The sequence below is a fragment of the Morone saxatilis genome, unplaced genomic scaffold, assembly GCF_004916995.1.
Source record: "Morone saxatilis isolate NCDOM2014 unplaced genomic scaffold, NCSU_SB_2.0 Contig23, whole genome shotgun sequence".
Taxonomy (NCBI): domain Eukaryota; kingdom Metazoa; phylum Chordata; class Actinopteri; family Moronidae; genus Morone; species Morone saxatilis.
The window spans coordinates 9,786,770-9,802,877 of record NW_023339796.1 but is presented as its reverse complement, the minus strand read 5'-3'; the positions used below and the strand labels follow the sequence as shown (position 1 = coordinate 9,802,877).

Sequence of the window (16,108 nt, the reverse complement as noted above, 5' to 3'; positions counted from 1 at the left end):
CCCCTCCCTGAGGAATGGATCCATCCGACCCCCTTTGTGTGGCTGAAGCAACGACATGCAATAACATCCGCAGTCTGTCCTTGTCGTCATTGTCTTCGCTGTTTAATAGATATCAGTAAAGAGCAGCTAATGTGTTGCATTCCAGCTTTAAGCCATTCATACGAGTCTGTATCTTCATCAAAGCTGTTGTTTGGCTTTACCCTTTCACTGCCATGTACAGTTCTGTTAACATTTTCAGTTCATTTTGCTTTTATCTGTTCTCGGGGCGATCCACTGGACCGCTACTTAATGTCATCTGGAGGGACCAGACAATGTGATTCATTAGGTTTTATTACCCACGAGGACTCTGGCATCAGTTTGAAGTCTAGCATTTATTGCACTAGGGTTTTTATCTCCAGTGCAACTCCAGTTATAAGAGTCTGTGGGCTACAAATTGAGTTCAATAAAGGCTTAATCATATTTACCAGTTTATGTCCACTCCTTCAGTTAATTCCACTCTATCTCTTTCAATTTCTATTGACTAAATGACCATTAGATTGTAGATAGGTAGAGCTGGTGAAGATGATTGGGAATTACAGTGCGCCGTAATTTGACAATAGCAGCATCATTTCCCTGTGAAGTTTGTCAGGAAGAAACCTTTGGCATTGATTGTTGGCGAGCTCCCACTGCAATTATTAGCTACATGCTCAAATGCTCAAGCAACCATTGGTGGCGTTATAAATATTTGTCAGTTTTTGTCATGAAAATGAGTAGTAGGCATTCATTACCATAAATTGCTGTAAACAAGACTTTTAAAGCGTACTGAAAGTCTTGTTGGTGGTTTAATGTCAGTGTGTTTGGTACACCAAAAAAGGAGTTCCTTTAAAGTGAGAGCTCAAAACTGATTGCGCATACACGCGCACACACACGGGGCACATTGCTGCAGTTATACGACGAGCAGCATGGGTCTGATGTTTAGTGTGAATCAAAACCTTAAAATTCAGGCATTAAATATTCCTCATTAGTGGTTTCATTTAGAATTCCCAGAGTTACTCATACACGTAATGACCTGCTCTTCACCTTTTAATGAGAGTTTTACCTCTAATGAGACTGCAAACTGACTGTTCGCCGCATCGTCATTTCATTGTTAAAATCACTCTGCAGTCAGGGTAGTTTTTTAATAAACTCTAATGGGCTTAGGTTAGGAAATCTAAATAGCCGATCAACAATTAAAAAAAACACTTATAATAGAGAGTAGTTTATTCATTAAGACTTATTTATCATATATTTACTATAAAAAATGATGTAGTGTTCTGTATATCTGTATATCTCTGAAATTCTGTCCAATTCATGTATTTGTTCATTCGAAAACTGTAAGCTGTTTATTGTTCTGTTCTCAGGGTTGTAAAATTTGTCCATTGATTGTGGTGTCCTGTCTGAAACTACATAATTTACAGATTTCTCTTAAGCTTGTCTCTATTCCCATGGTATTCTGCTTCCTACCGGGGACTAGACCTACATCAGTAATGTTCTGCATGATGTCTGCTTGCTGCTATACATGAGCAATAATGTTGGTCTGACATTTTGTGCCAATATTGTCTCAGTGCACATTTTCATTGAAATGCTTCTGTATTTTATTTCATTTATTTATTTATTTTATGTTTGCAGACATTTGTGTTGGGTTTTGTCAGCTTGTCCTCTTTTGTACTTCTGCTGTGCTGGGCTTGCATTATGTTATTCGTTGTAATCCTGTGTGCCGATATACTGAGGGAAAACATGTGCTGTTGCTCTTTCAGCTTCAGTACCTCCCTCCGCCTTGGGGAGATTGCAAGTCTACTCCCATAGACTCTGAATACTTCTCCACGTACAGCATCACCGCCTGCCGCATTGACTGTGAAACCCGGTACCTGCTGGAGAACTGCAACTGCAGAATGGTTCACATGCCTGGTATGATTTCAGAAAGGCTTGGCCAGTTCAAAGAAATGGCACAGTTCCCTCCTTTTATAGTTTTTATTATATTATGTATGTAATTGTTTTCACTTTGATGTTATTTCAAACAGGAACCTCAACGGTTTGCACACCTGAGCAGTACAAAGACTGTGCAGACCCAGCTTTAGGTGAGCACAAACACTTTACTGCATAAGTATGAAATGTTAGTGTGATAGTTTAACATTAATGTCTGAAATGAAGTGTTCACCAGCAGTGCCATGAGACTATTCCATCCTTGATACAATACCTCTGTAGCTTTAACTTGAAATTGCTTTAATCCCAGACAGTGCTGAAGCAAAATAATCAAGTAAAATTATTGTTTAAAAATTCCATTAAGAAGAGTTGTGATGTGTCTATGCTTCACTGATATCAAATAAATCCGGCAGAGCTTTTTTTCTCCCTCTGTATTATAGCTTCAGTCATTATTTGCTTTCATAGAAAGTGAACGATGGCAGCAAATGTATTTCTTTCTGTCTTGTGAGATATTTTTAGCAGAAACTGAGAGCCTCTATGTGCAGGTTTGTTTGATTCTTCGCAGTGATCACAATATTTTTAAATCACTTTGATCATCCACAGACTTTTTGGTAGAGAAAGACAACGATTACTGTGTGTGTCAGACCCCCTGCAACATGACTCGCTATGGCAAGGAGCTGTCCATGGTTAAGATCCCCAGTAAGGCATCTGCTAAATATCTGGCTAAGAAATTCAACAAAACTGAGCAATATATTGGGTAAGTATTATTTGGTAGCAGTCAGTTATTCAGATCTCAGCCTCTTTTATTTTTTTTCTGTTGATGGATTGATGTACTGTGGCATAGCATGACCTGGGTCTCCATCGTTCACCTTCAATGTAACAATAATGAAAGATAGTTACACCGAAAATGTGAGATATCATTGGATGTAATGTCATATCACCAGAACTAAACTTATTTGGGTGTGCTCTTGACTGTCCTCTCTCCAGAGAAAATATAATGGTCCTGGACATCTTCTTTGAAGCTCTGAATTATGAGAAGATTGAGCAGAAAAAGGCCTATGAAATTGCAGGGCTTCTGGGTAAGATTCTCACAGTTTCAGATTCAATGTGACAGAAAAATGTGGTTGACCTCAGTATCAGTACTCTCAGCGGGCCCCTGCACCGCACATTTCACATCGCATGTTCACGCCTGGTGCTTTGAGGTTTCCTCTTTGAACCTGCGAAACAGGCTGAACACATTTTCATAATCTGATGCTCTTGCAAGGGCAGCAGGGTTGCGTTTGATGAGAAGTTGGGGCTGGATGGACACTTTTGACAATTCTGCTCAGATTACTCTGAGAGATACTGAATTGGAAATGACAGTGCAGGGAATGATTTCACGCACCATTGTTCAATTATTGTACCTGCCTATATCTGTTAATCTCTCTTTTTCTAGGTGACATTGGAGGTCAGATGGGGCTGTTTATCGGAGCCAGTGTTTTAACAATACTGGAAATATTTGACTACCTATATGAGGTAAAGTGATGGTTTTCACCAATTAAAATGTAAAACTTAAAACACTAATTCAGTTTATTATTGTCCTAATATATATAAAGGTAAATAGTTGTGTAACACTTTACCTTGTAAAATAAATCAAAGATCATTTTGAATATATTTGTACTGCTTAGTAAGTAAATTTAATTTATAAAGCACATTTAAACACAGTATAAACTGACCAAAGTGCGTGTCAGTGATGCTTAAGAACTAAATTCACAATAGTGTTGACATTTTGGAAAAGAAGCTTATATAAACTCTTACGACTGTCCAGTATATATGAAACTAAAGACAACATCCAGATTTGAAACAGGGAAACAGCAGTCTGGCCAGCTGTCTACTTTCCAGCACCTCTAAAGCTCACCACTTAACATGTTATATATGTTGTTTGGTTCAAGCACAGACAAACTGAAGTGTAAACTGTCAAGTCATGGTAGGATATGTACCAGACTATTTTAGGATGACCAGGGACCAGTAAATACCTGGTTGCCTGACAACTCCTCCTGCCAAAAAATAGTCCAGCACATAATCTCCTGCAAAAGCCCAACTTGTAATTCTTTCTCTTCAGTTTTTGTACAGATTAAATTAACAAGATATAACTTTTTTTCTTTCATTTTGCTGTTTTCCCATGTTTTCAGTCTTTATGCTAAGCTAAGCTAACTGGCTGCTTACTGTAGCTACATGTTTACTGTACAGATATCTGACTCTTGAATAAGCACATTTCTCCAAACTTGAAAATATTTCTACTCTTAATGTTTAGTTTTAATGATTCCATTCCATTCCATATTCCATGTCTGAATAATGTGTTATGTGATTTTTCTTCATTTAGGTGTTTAAGGATAAGGTTTTGGGTTACTTCATACGCAAGAAACGGCCACAGCGTTGTCAGAGCGACAATCTGGTAATTTTAATATTTCAGAATGCATTTGATTAAATGAAAAGAATGTGATGTGATATTAGCTGAGCTCAGGAACAACAATAACAAAAAAAAAAGTCTGCTAACAGTTGAAATGCTTTTAATGAACAGCACCAGAGAGAAAGCAAAGCCTCGGCACATTATGTCATCATTAGTTTCAATTTCCCATGCAGAAAAGATGTATTGTGCTAGAAAACATGATCATTAATAATCCATAAACATTGTTTTTATGGCTCCAGTACGAATGCATAAGCAGTGTATCTAATGGTATACACATACAGTACTCTTTATTTACATGGTGAATATTATAGAGAATCAAGACGAATTACTTCCAGTGATGGCAAAAATCTGCAATAGTTTTACAGAGGTAATGCAGATAAGTATGTACACAGAGAAAATTGACTTTGTAAGCCTTGTTTCCAAGCTTTGTTATAGTTTGTGAAGTGTTTTGCTGCTTGAGGGCACTTAAACTACTGTGCATGGACAGGTAGAAGTGAACTGTCTGACCTGCTCTCGATTAAATTTTTATCATGACTCATAAACTGCACTTACATTCAGTTTATATTATCATAGTTGATCCACACGCGAACTCACATTTCAGTATTTACACGATATACAGTACAGTAGCTTCTCTGTGTCACCTTCAATCATGTAATTACGGTTCACTTAGAGCAGGAAAAGCTGTTTTTGTACTTGGGGTTTTACCGATGTATGTCTGGCAGCACGATCAGAGCAAATTCAGAACGGATTGGTGTGAGAGTAGAAGAATGAGCTGAAAGCATAAGATTAAGAGGTCTGCAGATTTTATTAACATTTCATGATCTACTCATTTTCAAAGCCTTCCAAGCAATAAAACCCATTTTAACTTCAAAATGAAAACTAGAGTAATGTGAGGCATTTCTGTCTTGCCCTAAATCACAGCATTTTGTCAAGCCCAGTGGTTTAACACACTGTGTCCAAAGGCACCTCCACTCCCCCTGCAGACTGTTATGTAAGCTTTATGTGGAGCAGTTAAGAAATTATTTATAACTGAAATGCACCTTCTTAATATCAGTAATCAGCAAATGTTCAGCACATACTGCTGAATCAAACCTTTACCATAGATGGAAAATCATGTTTTACTGGCTGCAGTTGTAAAACGATATGCATACTCACTGTGCTGAAAAAAAAAACCCACTTGAGATTATTATTTTCAAATGTTATTGATAATAGTTTTCTTAATGCCACGCTTAAAAGTAGTTTTTTCACCTTCAGCTCTTGCTTGGATAGAGCGTTACTTTTCAGACAGAACAAAGTGAGAATTTTCTCTGATAGCAGATAACTCCTGAGGAGTCCCACGAGACTATTATTTTCCATTTTTTGTGAATGATTTACCATGTTTGTTACCACAAAATAGTTGAAAATAATTACTAAGGGACCTAGCTAAAGGTACATTTATTAATATTTGTAGTAATAGTTAATTAATTTACTGTCTTGGGTGGATCATCATTGGTTACATTGTTTCTATAATAGGGAAGAATATTTGCTGTTCTGCATATCATGGCCAATGTTTCGACACTGGTACTTTTATATTATGCCCAGTTGTTTTTGGGCTAGTATGTGTGCTACGCATAAATAACCATCAAGAGAGTTGGGCGCCCTGGTAGCTCGCTTGGTTGAGTGTGCACCCTATGTGGAGGGGTTAGATGAGTCTTTGTCACGTCAGCGCAGGTTCAATTCCAGCCTGTGGCCCTTTGCTGAATGCCATTCCCTGTCTTTCTCCCCACTTTCCTGTCTCTCTTTGGCTGATCCTGTCTAATAAAGGCAACCAAATTGTATAATTAGGATTATTCTAAATAGAGCTTCTTTGTCTGGAACATGCTACCCATCAACATAAGACATAGATTCACTAAAATGTTTGAGAATCTAAAACTAAAACTGGTGGTGTGATTTTATTTGTTGTTGGTTGTTCTTCTCTTTTACAGTTTAACATGAACTTTTAAAACGTTTTTGTCGTCTAACTACCAATATAACCACCATCAAATTCCTCAAATAATGACTAAACTTTACTTTCAATGCAAATAGAACTGAACTTCTAAAATAAGATGCAATAACTTCTTAATCCAGTTCTTTCTCACACACAGCTAAAAGCCACTTATCCCTTTGAGCAGCTCATTGTAGGGCTAGAAGCACTAACAAAGGTTAAAACATTTCTTCTTTTCTGGTGCTGTTGTAAGCAAAAGCATTTAAGCAGATTTTTGTTAAGTGCAGACAGTTCGTTTTGTCCCTGAGTAATACCGTATGTACCAGTTTGCATCCAACCTTCCTCCAACCTCCAATCTTGGAAATGCAAGCTATAATTCTTTGTGTTGCACAAGCCCAAGACTTTTTCATTACCAGCAGTTCATACATTTGATCATGGAAAAAAAAAATCCCCCATATTTTTCTTCAAATTGGTGAAAAAGCCATGGGTTTGTCTCTGCATGTGGATTGTGTTCTTGCATGCTCAGCTGCCTCAGGTTCAGGGTTTGGTTTGATGGCTGATATAGAGGAAGACTGAACAAAGTTTATTGTGTTTTTTAGAAGTAGAGATAATGTTTATTTAAGTTAACATATTTATGACGGAGGTTATTTTAGTCAGTCTGGTTTTTGGAGGATCAGTTTTTATAAATTGGAAGTAGAGGATGCATTTATTTAGCGGGCTGATATTTACAGAATGTCATGCTTTTACTTATATAGTGTGATATTTACTGTATTCTGCCCCATTCATGTCATATGTTCACCTGCTTACTATAAACCATCCTTTTGTACTTCCTTTCTCTCATATTCAATAACCGTTTTTCAACTAGTCCATTATCACATCTCCACTCAAACAACCCGACAATAAAGTGGTTCATTAGACTCTATTTTAAGTTCCCTTCAATGATCATCAACCTCTATGGATGACAGTAATTGTCTTTTGTGTTCCCTGCTTATTAGAAAAACCCAAATCTTATTTTGAGCAGCTGTCCTCCTTCAGATCGCTGAGGGGAAAACACCCTCTTGCAATATTCCCGCGCAAGTTTAACTTTTAGCATTTACATTGTGTTTTATTTTCATTTCAGTCACCCTCACCCATCTTTCTTTTCATCATGTCTATTCCAGGAGTTTCCAGAGAACCAAACCAGCCCTGGTGTCACGCCTAATCATGCCCCCAGGTAGCACACCCCATTGATAATAGATGCTCCCTCCCATGCTGTCCCTCTCTTTCATACATACTTGATGCCATCTCATATATCATTTCCTCAGTGGCTACAAATGATTTGGTTGGCTTTAGTAAGACAGTCAACAAAAAGAGGGGTGATTATCCAACTGCAGCGAGCATTTTAACATCAGGTTATAGGTTAGTTTGGTGTGTTTCTGTATTCATCGGCTATGAGTTGGTTGGATTCTCCAAGTGCATAAAGATCTGACTTTCTTGCACTATACAAAACTTGCTCCTTCTACTGAATAATGATGCTTTCTTTCCCATAGGATAAAGCGCAGTACTCCTGTGAAAACAAATCACGTATTTATTGAATCGTTGTACAAAAAGCCGAACCACATGAGATCTATTTGTTTCCCTGCTGCACAGAGGTCCATTTAGAGGCAATGCATTTGAGGCTCATGCCAGATAACATCACTAGATGCATTACTTTGTGATGTTATCACAGGTCTGCATGCAGTGAGTTTGCACAAAATGTAAATGGTTCTTTGTCTGCTGGAATAGCCATTTTTGCCTATGGGACTACCAATGGTTGTTATCCACATATCAGCAGTTATCTACTCATGGAGCATATACAGAGAAATGCAGACTTATGTGGATGTTTCAACCTCCGTAACTATAACAATTTAACATGCTAGTGTAAAAAACAGGACTAAAAATATGCTGTTTTCTTTCTCTTCTCCCTCCTTTCATTCATCTTTTCCCCACCTCCCCCCTGATTTTCTTTAAACTCTCTTTTTCACTGCCTGTGAAACATATGCGATGTGGCCGATCTTGGAACTTCCAAATGTGTTGTGTTCATTACCTCATCATCATCCACATATGTTTCTGTCACTCATTGCCATTATATATCCTATCCTTATTTCTCCTCACCTCATGTGTTTTGTTTTTTTACCTCCGCGTCCCTCCATCGTCCTGGTCGCTCTCATTTTACCTGTGGCTCATTTCTTTCCTACATCCTCATCATCATCATTATCATCATCATCACCACTCCCTTCATCGCCCCTCCCTTAACCCGGTTGAACTCGTCTTCCCTCCTTCCCTTCCCTCTGTTTTGCAGAGCACCTGTGACACCCTCCGGAGTCACTCGGACAGTCTCGGATTCACGCCGAACATGTTACCTCGTCACCCGACTCTAGGCAACTTTGAGGAGTTTGCTTGTTGACACCATAAAGTAGGGGTTCGGGGTAGGTTGGCACATCTGGGGGACTTGACAGCAAACTGTGAAATAATGTATGTATTTAACAGAAAACGGTTGAGTGTATAACTCAAAAACGTATAGTAGAGTTTATCAATGCCTGAATAGAAATAGAATACTATCATCAGAAGAAAAAGAGACCACTTCCAAACAGAACTCAGGTTTAACTGCCATGTCAAGGCAACAGTGTTAATTTATTCATGTTTCATTTTGTGCATTTTGTTTTTTCTTCTTATGCGGTCACATTGGAGTATACAATCAGTGAAGATAAATGTGTCCAAAAAAAAAAAAAGGTTTCTGACCTGTGTTGAGATGAGTTACAAAGTACTGTTGTGCTAGTTTTGCTGTACATCTATCCAAAAACAAAAGAATACATGTGGATTGGTATGTGTAGCATTGCAGTTTCTTATCAGTGTTACGTCTCCGGCATCTAACCAATGCTGTATTGAGTGACCTTATACTTGTCACCAGTTTGAACAGGAGAGCTTTTTTAGATAATCTGCTCCACTTTAATGAGCCGATTGTTGGTTAAAGGAGCTGCTCGTACCTGAATCAAAACACTAGACGAGTATTTAATGTTGCCTTTTGCTACTATGAGGCTTTGATTTGTCTCATCAATTTAGACGACTGTGCTTATTTAATTCAAAAACAGAAGAGAACTTGATTATTTGTACATATGCAAGTATTTAGTTTTGTTCCATGTGGATCCCAGGACGGCAGAAACTACTGAATTGGATGTTTTTTGTTAACTTTATTCACTTTTTACACACAGTAAGGGTCATAAAAAGAGAGCCAAGAGGCTGAAAAAGGCTGTTGATTGTATCTTTTTATCTTTATATAGCTGACATTTCAATTTTCATTGTTTTCCCATCGTTGGGGGATAGTGTTGCTGTGTTGCTGATTATCACACACACAAAAAAAATACTAGCATGCAGCTTGCTGTAAAAGTTGGCCCTTATTTACATTGAATTCATCAGAAGAGAAACAATCAGGCTTTCCTTTTTGCCTTTTAAATATTCCTCAGCTACGTTTTTTCATTACTGTGTCTTAAAGGTGTCCATCAGCACAATCCCCTGTGATAGTAATCTATTCTCTATGGAACATAAGTAGAGTTTAAAAGGCTTGATGGTGACATTCCTAAACTTGACAGAAATGTGTAAATACCCGCAATCAAATGCCATGAAGAAATTCTATACCGCTCATGTGAGACATTGGTCAAATATACTGTATATATCTATCTATATATAAATATAGATATATATAGATAAAAAATGTTTCCTCACCTGTTCTTAAACCAGAAGGAATTTGGACTTTCTATCGGGGTGGACCGTAAGTGTCTTTGAGTTTCTGGTGATTATAACATGACCGACAACTAAATAGACTTTATTAGATTCAAGAGAATTGCCTCAAAACATTGAAAACCACCATGCACCTCAGCCCCATTCAGTTCAGTTGGTTTCTAACAGAAATGCATTGTACAATTTTACCATTGTCCTTTTATTATTATTATTATTCCAGAACATGTAATAAGTCACAAATAACAATTTGTGATGTATAAATGATCAAATATAATAAACTCTATATTTACCCATCATACTCACGTACACAACTTCTTCGTGTGAGTCTACTTCCTCTATTGTTAATGTTCACTGTTATTTAAATCCTTGACACTACAACTACGGACTTGTAGGTACATATCCTCACTATAAATACTTTACTAAAAGTTCAGAGAAGAGTTTTTTTATTATGTGAAACTTTCAAGTATTATGCCAATCAAGTAAGTGGTGTTCATAACACTGTAGCTTTATTACTCTGTTGTTTGTGTATTAGATGACTGTTGATGTGAAGCACAAACCCTTGGAGAACAGCCATCACTTGAAAGCCAATGACCGGCGTCTATGGTTGTGACTACCTTTTATGGCTCTAGTTTTAGCTACACACACTGTTAGATGCGGTGTGTTCACTGCTCCAGCATTAACGTAAATAAGAGCGTTCTCCAAGAGAAGGCCAGAGATCACCTTGAGACGTTGTCCAAATGGAAATTTTACCTTTCAGGAAACAAAAAAGGTGAATCAGTGGCGTTGTCTCATGAGCAATAAATGCACTGAATCCGATACAACTGTTATAAAATTGACAAAAAAAACATTTGATTTGAGATCCCCATTTTCAATTCATGAAGTATTCAACAGCTGGAATGGATGTAGACTGGCCAGCTGCCAGCTAAAACGCAGATGTATGATATGACGATTGTATATTAACCATCATTAGCCAAATAAAGGGACACAAATGCCAATTCATGTTACACAATGATGCTATTCTGATGCTGCTGCATTGCCATGCTGATTTTGGGAGTGTGTGTGTCATGTTGTTGGGTTAGAAAGCATAAATATGACCCAGCATTTACCGCAAACTTTGGATGAAGGATTTGTGAAAATGACCTGGGTCTTTACCTCTCTCTCCCCACCCCCTGCCTTACTACCAGTCAAAGAACAGCAGAGTGTATGTGAACTGGCAGAAACTATTACTTAACTGTTTGTGCTCTTTAAGTAGTCCTCGATTGATATTTACTGCATAGTTATGGCCAAGTTGAAAACAGTATTCTATATATTTCTGTCACCCAACACCTAGGTTTGAACTCTTTTATTCTTACAGTTAATCATTTATGTCACATCACCCATTTTCTTCCTTGCATGACCATTGTGTATTCCTATTATCTGGTCTCTTAATGTAATCTTAACCATGCTATTCACTTTGTAAGGTCCAAAAATGTATTTTTGGAGCCAGATGAATCAAAATGGTGTTCTCCACATCACGTGATTACAACATTAAAATCCTCCTCAAACCAGGCTAGGGATCGTGCAATACTCGAAAAGAAAGATATTGTGCATTTGTGGAAAAACTGTGACATCTTTCTGTCAATTTTTATGGATTAAATAAATATAATATGGCTTGAAGTGAAACTAAAATGTGCCTTCAAGACTGGTTCTTACAGGTAACATCAAGATATTCATATAACATCCTGGAAACTGAACTTGCTTCATCTGGCTCTACGTACTTTATGTGCATTTTATTGTAGATATGTGATTTTAACTCTGAACTGTACATTAAATAGTTAATATACACTTAACTATGTGTAACGTAGTGAGTCTTAAGTCAAACAGTCACACACCAAACTGCATGCCAACTTACAGGCCCTGAAAACATTCTCTTTACTGCCTTCTCATTATGAATGATGTGATTCCACGTTAATGCAAACTATGTGCTACAGCTAGAACAGTTTTGGTGTTTTTTGTTTGAGCTCTTCTCGTTGGTTAAAGGTTGGCGGGGCTCAGCTGGAAATACAGCAGCCTAGCTGTTGTTACACAACAACCTGGATTTGTTCCTAAAATGGTGAAATAGTCTAGGTGGCTTCTGAATGAGCAAGCTGTGTAAATAATTTTCTAAGAAAAGCACACAGACAAAAAAAAAAAATCGTACCACAAGTTGCCATGGATACAGGACAGCTAGTAAATGAATGGACCTTGTAACTTTTAAACTCAAATTTTAAGCCTACACAAACGAGAAAATGTAAACATATTTATATGTAAACTATATTTCCATGACAGCTGGGCAGACTCCATTTGCTGAAGATCATGTGGTATGATCAAAAGGTCCAAAACAGCTACTAAATGGACCTCGTGGTGAGACAAAAGCTGTTTCCAAGGTCAAGAATGAACTTCCAGTCTCAAAAGCAAACTTATGTTTGTATTTGTGTCTTATTGGCTGAAATATACACAGAAAGAATCACTGACAGCATCTGTCCCAAGTTCTACCAACAAAAGCAAAGATACTAGCAAAGTGCAAAACCCACTCTTCATTCAGAATTTAAATGCAAGCTGTGTAAAGTAACTCTACAGCAGTTAGTCTGAAATGTCCTGTAATCACAAGATTATGAAATATTGAGAGAAAATGCTTTTGTTTTGTCATTATAACTTAATCCACACACACACAACCTTCAAATATTTCAAATCCTAAAAAGAACCTGCTAAATGCTATAGATCCGAGTATCACTGAATCATTCAGAAAAGAGATTTTCTGTACCAAATTAAGTTGTGCTACATTTAAACGAATGCAAAAACATGAGCAGACATTCCATCATTAATAAATACATGCATCCATTATCTTGTCTTACATCAGCAAAATGAAAATAAATCCCTTCCCTATTAACAGATACTTCAAACGACTCATTATGTTGGCTTTTTTACGGAATGAGGAGCACTGTAACAATCTGGAGTAAAATAACACTGCAAGCTGTTAACCATGTTAATATAAGTAACCAAAATGGAAACAGCTCATGGTGCAAATCAATCATTATATGAAAATACAGATTATCAGTGGAGTTTTCATCTCTAACTTAACTATTACAAAAGCATTTCAGAAAAAGCTACAATACATTAGTACAATAATGAGAACGATGATGTCAACAAACATAAATGTGTCACTAATGGTCCACTAGTATTAACATATATCGATATATTGGCCCATTTTATTGATAACCGGCTATAATCCTGGCTGTCAGTGTAAAACATATTTAATAATATTGATAACTAAACGATTTAAACTGTCAGTTACAAAGTGCACAAAAGACAAATACAAAAAAAAAAAAGGAAATAAGCCTGAGAAAAAAGGAACATTATAAATTAGCTTCTCATGCTATGATACAATCTTGTAATAGGTAGAGGGACAAAGAGTTGTATTTTTACTATGTGAAATAACAGTATTAAAAGTCCTGTCTTGTCTGTTCTGGTCAAAATAAAATAAAGTTTATTTTTTAGGTCTGTAATTGCCTATTAGACTTTTCTAAAAAGTTTCCAGGAAAGAAGTATGTAATTTGGTACTAATTACAGGAGGGACATAAATAAATCGATACACTTCCAATTAATATTTCTAATTAATTCATTGTAAAACAGATCAACTGAACATAAATATATGCAAATTGTACATACAATTTAGTATATATGGAGAATAAAGATTCCAATATGTGAATCATTTCTGAATATACACTAAGGTTTGATTGGAATTCTTTCAAAGACCAACCAATAATTAGTACCAAATTACAAACAGTAGTTCTGTATTCGTAGGAAATTACAGACTTGTAAAATAAAGTGTTTGAAAAATAACAAAAAAATAAAAAGTAACAAACATTGACGTATCCCTACACAATTTCCAAATGAATCGCTTGTGATTCCAAAAAGGACAAATCAATCTATTAATTCTAGGGATATTGTAGCATTAGCTGCCCCAAGAATCTGCGGTCTCCACTAGAGCCAATATATCAGCAGATATTAACTAATCCCACACGTATCAGTACTGGCGTATATTGCGGCTAATGAGTAACAACAAACTGCGGAACAGGAATGCCAAAGATATGTTTGAGATCATTCAGAAATACAGTCCACACTTAGCTCAATCAAACAAAAGTGATCCTTGTCAAAAATGTTTTTGTTTTTGTGTTTATGGAAACGGAGTAAAATCATTATCACATTTTCTAAAATCCCAAATGTCGATATTGGTATTAAAACTCCTGAATCGCTACAGCTTAACCTTAAGACTTCTATATGAAAACAAATTGGCAAAACTGCTTTTGCAAGACAGATTACAGTCAGAACTGAAACCATAATGTTAGAAAGGCTGTTTGGGTAGCTGATCCAGTGTGTTCTAGCACTTTGAGTTTAAGTTATCCAAAATTTCAAACTATTAAAAAAGTCAGAAATAAACAGTACGGTCATTTCGGTGTTTTGGAGCAGAGGGACTTCTTGTTGACAACCATTTCCACAGGTATAAAATTTATTCAATGCAACACATAGTGCACCCTCCCACAATAGTGCTAATTAACTGGGAGGCGTGTATGTACCAAATTTAACAGGCTTGCAACTTAAAAGAACCTAAAACCTTGCAGAGCCACTAGGACTTTGTTCCACACAGAGGCACAACAGAATGAAAGCAGGAGAGTGTTTGAAAACCGGTGAGGATTTGCCTTGTTGGGACTGGTCCTAATGACCCAACAGAGTGAAGGGATGATCGATTCTGGCGGCTGAGGTTCAGCGAGAAGCAATTTTGCATTTAGGGTGGGCAGAAATCGGCGAAGTAAGGGTGCTGCAAGGCCTCTTCTGCAGAGATCCTCTGGACAGGATTACATTTTAACAGGTTCTGGGTGAGATGAAAGGAAATATTTTAATACGGAATACAAATTTTATGCGAGCAAAGCTGTTTATTAGCAACACGATACGGTATTTGTAGCTGAAGTATTTGCACAAACTATTATTAAAAAAAGATGAATTAAAACCACAGATGTAAACATTAGTTTTGATTTTTGAATAAATGAACGAGTGCATGCATAATAGATATTCAAACATTAATGCAGCCGCTTTTATTCTGAAAAATGCAAAAATGGGGGGCAAGTTGATGAAAGTTTAAGTACCTGGAGAAGATCCCGCCCTGTGCTACTTAGTTTGGGGACCACGTTCACCAATGAGGTGGTGGCTGGATACATGGGATATGGCTGCAGGTAGAAAGAGGAGCAGAGGTTAAGTTCACACACACTCCCATCCACTGTGGGCCTTACAAAATAAATGACATCAATAATTTACCTTATAATCGGGGAGTTTGGTCATCGTCTGCCACTGTTCTTCAGTTGGTGTACCCAACAATGTACCATGCGGTTAAAGAAAAACTTATTGCAACAGAGAGGTGTGTCTGGGCTTACAGTTACAGTAAATCATTGATCGCATAGTAGATCAATAGTTCTATCTGAACAAACCCTTCAGAGGCCGACATAACAAACTGTGCAAGCAGAAGATCCACACTGTCAATATACGAACACCTGACGTCAAAAGAAAAAAAGATATCTGAAGATTCTTTTCAACTGGTCGTCCACATCGTTCCCGGGGAATAAAGGCCTTCCAGCGTTAGCCAGCTCTGAAAGGGACATGGAATCAAAGTGAAACACGATTAATATTTTATATATGGTTCACTTTACACTTTATACTTCAATACATCAATATATCCACTAAACGAAGCAACAAACACACAGATTCAATCTAACATTAAGAACACAGACACAGAAAACAAACTATAAACTTAAATTATGACACAGGATAAAAACATGTATCCCTGCCCCCATTATACACATTGTGTCATTTTTATAATAAAATACAGCTGTCTCACCCAGCTCTTCTCTTTCCATTTTATTAAAAAAAAGGTTTTTTTATATTGTGTGTTTAAAAACTGATATATTCCAAAGATTTCACATCATCTG

The 16,108-nt window shown here is 37.0% G+C and overlaps 2 protein-coding genes across 2 annotated transcripts in view; one reads left to right on the top strand and one right to left on the bottom strand.

Annotated features, from left to right (window-relative positions):
• The window catches only part of asic1c (acid-sensing (proton-gated) ion channel 1c), a 29,563-nt gene extending 19,022 nt beyond the window's left edge, over window positions 1-10,541 (top strand). Inside the window, exons 4-10 of the mRNA XM_035670374.1 lie at window positions 1,776-1,926; window positions 2,040-2,096; window positions 2,545-2,698; window positions 2,929-3,020; window positions 3,377-3,456; window positions 4,304-4,375; window positions 8,674-10,541. Coding sequence (XP_035526267.1) covers window positions 1,776-1,926; window positions 2,040-2,096; window positions 2,545-2,698; window positions 2,929-3,020; window positions 3,377-3,456; window positions 4,304-4,375; window positions 8,674-8,778 — 711 coding nt within the window. The 3' untranslated portion in view covers window positions 8,779-10,541. The remainder of the gene's footprint in view (window positions 1-1,775; window positions 1,927-2,039; window positions 2,097-2,544; window positions 2,699-2,928; window positions 3,021-3,376; window positions 3,457-4,303; window positions 4,376-8,673) is intronic.
• A 2,001-nt stretch (window positions 10,542-12,542) lies between these two features.
• cdk5 (cyclin-dependent kinase 5) overlaps window positions 12,543-16,108 on the bottom strand; it is a 7,379-nt gene continuing 3,813 nt past the window's right edge. The window contains exons 9-12 of the mRNA XM_035670375.1: window positions 15,699-15,768; window positions 15,441-15,501; window positions 15,272-15,352; window positions 12,543-15,000 (exon numbers count right to left, since the gene is read on the bottom strand). Of these exons, the coding sequence (XP_035526268.1) occupies window positions 14,914-15,000; window positions 15,272-15,352; window positions 15,441-15,501; window positions 15,699-15,768 (299 nt within the window). The 3' untranslated portion in view covers window positions 12,543-14,913. The remainder of the gene's footprint in view (window positions 15,001-15,271; window positions 15,353-15,440; window positions 15,502-15,698; window positions 15,769-16,108) is intronic.